Source organism: Rhinopithecus bieti, unplaced genomic scaffold, assembly GCF_001698545.2.
Source record: "Rhinopithecus bieti isolate Rb0 unplaced genomic scaffold, ASM169854v2 scaffold_74621, whole genome shotgun sequence".
Classification (NCBI taxonomy): Eukaryota; Metazoa; Chordata; class Mammalia; order Primates; family Cercopithecidae; genus Rhinopithecus; species Rhinopithecus bieti.
The window spans coordinates 575,713-582,999 of record NW_016827731.1 but is presented as its reverse complement, the minus strand read 5'-3'; the positions used below and the strand labels follow the sequence as shown (position 1 = coordinate 582,999).

The 7,287-nt window shown below is 41.1% G+C and overlaps 1 protein-coding gene across 4 annotated transcripts in view; it reads right to left on the bottom strand.

The window, feature by feature from the left end:
- Positions 1-7,287, bottom strand: part of LOC108523483 (acetyl-CoA carboxylase 1-like) — a 177,219-nt gene that overhangs the window by 47,056 nt on the left and 122,876 nt on the right. For 2 of the 4 annotated variants that reach the window (XM_017864127.1, XM_017864128.1), the window contains exon 4: positions 2,192-2,329. The exons of the other annotated variants lie outside the window; for them this stretch is intronic. In XM_017864127.1, the coding sequence (XP_017719616.1) occupies positions 2,192-2,329 (138 nt within the window). The remainder of the gene's footprint in view (positions 1-2,191; positions 2,330-7,287) is intronic. 4 annotated transcript variants of the gene reach the window in all.

The following is a 7,287-nucleotide window of genomic DNA, read 5'->3' as shown; positions in this document are numbered from 1 at the left end:
TATATATATATATATATATATATATACTTATATATATGCACGTTTTATTTCTATATGTATAGGCATGAGGTTTTATATAAAAACAATGTTATATATAAAACACATTTAAGGCTGGGCACAGTGGCTCACACCTGTAATCCCAGCACTTAGAGAGGCCGAGGCGGGCGGATCACCTGAGGTCGGGAGTTCGAGACCAGCCTGACCAACATGGAGAAAGCCCGTCTCTACGAAAAATACAAAATTAGCAGGGCATGATGGTGCATGCCTGTAATGCCAGCTACTCAGGAGGCTAAGGCAGGAGAATTGCTTGAACCTGGGCAGAGGTTGCGGTGAGCCAAGATCGTGCCATCACACTCCAACCTGGGCAACAAAAGTGAAACTCCGTCTCAAAAGGGAAAAAAAAACCACAACAACCACACACACGTGCATGTGTGCGTATATGTATGTATATATGTGTGTATAGATATACATGTAAATATACTTTTTTTTTTTCTGAGACGGAGTTTCGCTCTTGTTGCCCACACTGGAGTGTGATGGCGTGATCTCTGCTCACTGCGAATCAAGCAATTCTCCTGCCTCGGCTTCCCAAGTAGATGAGACTACAGGCGCCTGCCACCATGCCCAGCTAATTTTTGTAGTTTCAGTAGAGACGGGGTTTCACCATGTTGGCCAGGCTGGTCTTGAACTTGTGACCTCAAGTGATCCACCCGTCTTGGCCTTGCAAAGTAATGGGATTACAGGCATGAGCCACTACCATGTCTAGCCTATATATACATTTTTGAAATCTATATTTATACATGTATATACATAAAATTTTTGATTATATATATTTACACAACATAGATTATATATAATATATAAATCTCAGTTACTTTAAAAAAACAAATTTTAGAGATGGATTCTCACTGTTGACCAGGCTGCAGTGCAGTGGCAGGAATATATCTCCCTGCAACCTCAAACTCCTGGGCTCAAGCAATCCTCTGGCCTCAGCCTGCAGAGCGGCTGGTACTATAGGCTCATGCCACTACACCCAGCTATATTGTAGTTACTTTTTTACCTCTTTGCCTCTCAGTGGAAGTTTTGCTTAGTTAGGGTAAAAGAAGTGGTAAAAAAGAAAAAGGGGCAATTACAGAGCCAGTTGGGGAAAGGAAAGGATGTAAAGACAGATTTTGCCAACTCAGTGTTTTTTGTTTATTTTCTGGTTTTGCCTAAGTTTAGTTTAACTCTCAGTAATTTTCTTCAAAATAAAACTCTACTTTATAAAACAAGCAAACAAAAAAGATAACGGAGGGAGGCCAGGTACAGTGGCTCATGACTATAATACCAACACTTCTGGAGGCCAAAGTGGGAGAATTGCTTGCGTACAGGAGTTTGAGACCAGCCTGGGCAACACAGTGAGATCCCATCTTTACAAAAAAAAAAGAAAAAAAAAATTAGCCAGGCATGGTGGTGCATGCCTACAGTACCAGCTACCCCAGGAGGCTGAGGTGGGAAGATCACTTGAGCCCAGGAGTTCAAGGCTACTGTGAGCTATGACTGCACCACTGCACAAGCACTGCACAAGCAAATCATTCAAGTCTTTTATGTCAGTTCTCTGCAGGGAGGTGCAGACCTGCAAGAGGCCTGAAGAAGGCCCAAGAAGGCCTGACTCATTTCCTCTTCAGCCTGAATTCTAACGGCAAGAAGAAAGGTCCCAAAGTGAAGGAGTTCGGCATCCTGAACAACTCTGTCTGACTACACGTCAGAAAAATTACAGCAGGCACCTTTCCTAGCCCCAGATACACATTCTAAAAAAGTTTTCTGCAAAACTATACAATATCCTTCCTTTCCAGCAGTTGAAGAGACTTTACTGGAAATACTAGCCAAATCCAGGGAATAAATTTGATACATCTGAGGTTCCCTCCAGGAAATAATAGCACAGCAAGGTCTACATGGGGTGCTTGTTTTCAACATAGTTATAATATCACACATGGGCTCAGGGATCTTTTATTCAAATTCTCAATGTAAAATAAAGGTTTAGAAATTCAGGAGCCAATATGCCCATTTTTATTAATTTTCTTTAAAAAAAAAAGCCTTCATTTTTTAAAGATAGAAAAAAAATGATCAAATAAATTTCAGGGCTTAGCTGTCAGTACTTTACTGTTTTTTTAAAGATACATATATCACCCAAATGTGGTAGCCTAACACTTACCTTTGAAGCATGTAATATCTCATTTCCTTATTTTCCTCTGGAGAACCCTCCATATCAAGATGGCAAAGGAATGGAAGCTTTTTCTTCAGATTTCGGCCTTGTAAACACAAGCCGCAGTTCCTCCTTCTGTTGCAGCTGCTTAAAACCCAGGAGGACAAGAGATACTGTGCCTTCTGCCTACTTCTTGGCCTGGGTTCAGTCAGACTAGAATACTCCTGATGGCCTCAAACTATAGTCTTTTTGTCTAATTTGTTCCCAATTTCTTTCTTTCCCCACCTTTCTTCCTTTATGCATCTTCTCTCCTCCACATGCTTAGCTTACACACAGAATTTAATTGATTTCCCAAGGGAACTGAGAGGAGCCAGGGAGAAATATAAAAGCTTGTGTAACTAGAAAATAGATCTTAGCAGTTCTCCTTCAGTTGCAGCAAACATGTTTCGACAACAGTCACTTTCTTCTGACAGTCAATGGAGAAAAGCTCCACTGCCTCTCCTGGCTGCCGGGAGCACATGACAGGGAAAGCCCAGGGCCAAAAGATGAAGTTTACAAGGACAATTAAGCCAAGAAAATAATGGGCACATGAAATCCAGATGGAGAAGGACAGCTTGGTCTAAAGAGGTAATTTCTGAGATCCAATCAAAGCAAATAATACCAATTATCAGACTGCACGGTGGGGAAAAGCAGGTCAGCTGGGAAACAAATCAAGTAGAAAGGAAACACGCCACTACTAGAATCAAGTGTGAGCCATGATTCTAATTTTCAGGCCAGAGTAGTGGTACATGCAGACACCTAAACTAAGGTTGTTTTTTTTAGTCTCGCTCTGTCGCCCAGGCTGGAGTGCAGTGGCCGGATCTAAGCTCACTGCAAGCTCCGCCTCCCGGGTTTACACCATTCTCCTGCCTCAGCCTCCCCAGTAGCTGGGACTACAGGCACCCGCCACCTCGCCCGGCTAGTTTTTTGTATTTTTTAGTAGAGACGGGGTTTCACCGTGTTAGCCAGGATGGTCTCGATCTCCTGACCTCATGATCCGCCCGTCTCGGCCTCCCAAAGTGCTGGGATTACAGGCTTGAGCCACCGCACCCAGCCTAAACTAAGGTTTTATGCATCAAAGCTTGAGAATAAGAATGGAGCTGGTACAAAAGGGATATAGAGAAGATGTGGGTTAAATCCTTAAAAGGAAAAGGGACCCTGACAAATATTTCGGAGGTCTAACCCCCTTAAGCAGGGAAGAAAAAATCCCGCCTAGAAAGACTACTTACTAAGACACATATATTACTATGAAAGCAAATTTGCCACAGATCTCTGAAAGAAATAAACACTAGCTGAATGTTATATTGTAATATCTTCCTGTTTTTAGCTTTTACTTAAGTAGATGCTCATGATATTCTGTGTATTAGGAGAAAAATCAATGGCAAAAGACCCTAAAGGCTTAGAATCTATAGAATGACAACTTCCTGAGGCAAGTCCTCAGGCCTGTACACCAAATCTAACCTGAATCATGAACCATAAAAAATTTATTCCCATCAAAATGCTGGATAGAAATAGTTAACAATCTGATGCCAACCATGCTGAGAACATATTAAGCTTCCAGGAAAACCTTTGAAAATAGAACTACACAAATGACCTGAAACATAGATAGAAGTTAAATAATCAGATAAAAGATAAATGATTACAACAAACAAACACTGATCTGAAAGACATTCGGGCAACTTAAGTTGTAAAGACTCAGATTGCCCAAATTTGCAAGCAACTCAATTAGGCCACCCAACATGACAACCAGCTATAATTAAAAAAAGGGAAGTCCTGGTTGTTCTCTGTTGTGTACTTTGCATCATCCCTTCCACAATGTGCTAGTGCTCATTAAGTTAGTCCAGTTTACTTTCCCTTTAAAGAACCATGCTGACACAGAGGATCCCTTCTATCTTTATGACTCTTCAGAATAACCTGCCTCAAAAATAGAGCACTGCAGCCTTTGTTCAGGACAGTTCAGTAGCCACAGATGAGAAGCTGCTCAATTTTACACACACCTAAGTGTCTACAAAACAAACTTGTTATACAAGTTCAACATTCAAAAATGCAAATAAGGCACTAAATGTAAAATAAGGCAGACTATTTTGCACTCAACTATATCAGAAAAATATACTAAAGAGGCACACTTGGTAATCGAGTTTACACTTCCTTTCATCAAAGAGATCTTTCTACAACAACCAAACACTAACACAGCATACCCAGGTCCAAAATCAAAGCTAGAGATCTATATACATCTTTTATGGACGCTGCTGCTCACAATCTTTCTTTAATATTAGAATACAAGAAATAAAAAGCCACATTCATTTCTCCAAATTTAAAGCATCCCCATTTTAATCTACCATGAACAGTGTCCAACGTAGACACATACCTGGCACAAAATCCAACTAGAAGCCCACACTGATCCCAGCATTGTAACATGCCAAACACCAAGGATGACGTAGCAGTTTACCCGGCAGACAGTGATGCATTCGCTAGCTTGACTGCAACGCAGTCTGAGTTTATACTGCAGCACACACTGTGAGAGACTGTTTTACGTTGGGGCTCTTACAAGCAGAGAAATTTTGGATCAAGGATGTGTCTCTGACAAAAAATCAAGTGGTCATATAGTTAAAGGTTTCTTTGTGGACTCTAAATTCTGATCCACTGACCTGTATGCCTAGCCTTGAAGCAATGCCACATGGTCTTGATAACTGTGACTTTATAGTAGGTTTTGAAATCAGGTAGTATGAAGACCTCCAACTTCACCCTCCCTTTTAAAGTGTTTTGGCTATTCTAGGTCCTTTGTTTCCATGTACATTTTAGGATCAACTTGTCAAATTCTAGAAAGAAGAAGAAAGGCTGCTGGAAATGTGATATGGACTGTGAATTTATAGATCAATTTAAGAACTGCTGTCTTGACAATACTGAGTCTTCTAATCCATGAACATGGACTGCCTCTCCATTTATTTAGATTTTATTTAATTTCTCTCTCTTTTTTTTTGAGAGAGTCTCACTCTGTCTCCCAGGCTGGAGTGCAGTGGCACGATCTCCACTCACTACAACCTCTGCCTCCTGGGTTCAAGAGATTCTCCTGCCTCAGCCTCCTGAGTAACTGGTATTACAGGTGCCTGCCACCACGCCCAGGTAATTTTTGTATTTTTAGTAGAGATGGGGTTTCACCATGTTGGCCAGGCCGGTCTCGAACTCCTGATCTCAAGTGATCCGCTTGTCTCGGCCTCCCAAAGTGCTAGGATTACAGGCCTGGCTAATTCGACACTTTCTTATAAACTAAACTCTCACCATATGAACCATATGATCTGGCAGCTTCGCTCCTTATTGTATACCCAAGAGAAAGGAAATCATACGTCCACATAAAAATTTATACATGAATGTTCATAACAACATTAATAATAGCCACAAAATAGAAACAACCCAATATCCGGCAGGGCGCGGTAGCTCACGCCTATAATCCCAGCACTTTGGGAGGCCGAGACGGGCGGATCACAAGGTCAAGAGATAGAGACCATCCTGGCTAACATGGTGAAACCCCGTCTCTACTAAAAATACAAAAAATTAGCCAGGCATAGTGACGGGCGTCTGTAATCCCAGCTACTCAGGAGGCTGAGGCAGGAGAATGGCGTGAACCCGGGAGGCGGAGCCTGCAGTGAGCCAAGATCGCGCCACTGCACTCCAGCCTGGGCGACAGCAAGACTCTGTCTCAAAACAAACAAACAAACAAACAAAAAAACCCAATATCCATTAACTGATGATATATAAACAAAATATGGTATCTCCACACAATGAAATATTATTCAACCATAAAAAGAAATGAGATACTGATACATGCTACAGCATTGAAAACATTATGCTAAATGAAGGAAGCCAGTCACAAAAGACCACATATCATTCCATTTATATGAAATGTCTGTAACAGGCAAATCTATAAAGACAGAAAGTAGGTTAGTGGTTGGCTAGGAGTGGGGAGCATATTGGAGAAATGAGGAGTGACTGCTATTGGGTTTGGGGTTTCTTTGGGGGGTAATAAAAGTGTTCTAAAATTGCCATGCATGGTGCACGTGCCTGTAGTCCCAGTTACCTCCTGCTGAGGCAGGAGGATTGCTTGAGCCCAGGAGTTTAAGTCCAGCCTGTGCAACATAGCAAGACCTCATCTCTTAAAAAAAAAATGACATATATAATGAAATTAAAATGTCCTCAAATTTATTGTGATGATGGTTCCATAACTACATGAATATACTAAAAACTACTGAATTGTACCCTTTAAGTGGGTGAAGGTATGGTATGTGAATTGTATCTCAGTAAAGTTGTTAACAAAAAATTTTTAAATCAGTTTATCAAGATCACAGGATGTAAGATCTATAGAGAAAAGTTAATTATATTTCTATATGCTAGCTATAAATGAACAATCCAAAAATAAAATTAAAATATTCTGTTCATGATAACATCAGAAAGAATATAATAAGAATAAATTGAGCAAAAAAGGTATAAGACTTGTACACTAAAACTTGTGGAACACTGCTGACAGAAATTAAATAAAATCAGTCAGGTGTGGTGGCTCACGCCTGTAATCCCACGCCCAGAGGCCGAGGCGGATGGATCACTTGAGGTCAAGAGTTCCAGACCAGCCTGTCCAACATGGTGAAACCCCATCTCTAGTAAAAATACAAAAAATGAGCTGGGCGTGGTGGTGTTCTTTTAATCCCAGCTACTCGGGAGGCTGAGGCAGGAGAATCGCTTGAACCCAGGAGGCAGAGGTTGCAGTGAGCCAACATCGCACCACTGCACTCCAGCCTGGTCGACGGAGCGAGACTCCATCTCAAAAACAAAAAAGAAAGTGTCAAATTATTTTCCAGAGTGGCTGTATCATTTTACATTCCCACCACCAATGTACAAGAAATCCAACTTTTCTGCATTCTCCCAAACCTTTGATATTGTGTCTATTTCTTATTTTAGGCATTCTGATAAGTGTGTAATGATATCTCATTGCTATTTTAATTTGCGTTTTCCTAATACTAATTAATATTTGTCGGGAGGCTGAGGCAGGAGAATGGCGTGAACCCGGGAGGTGG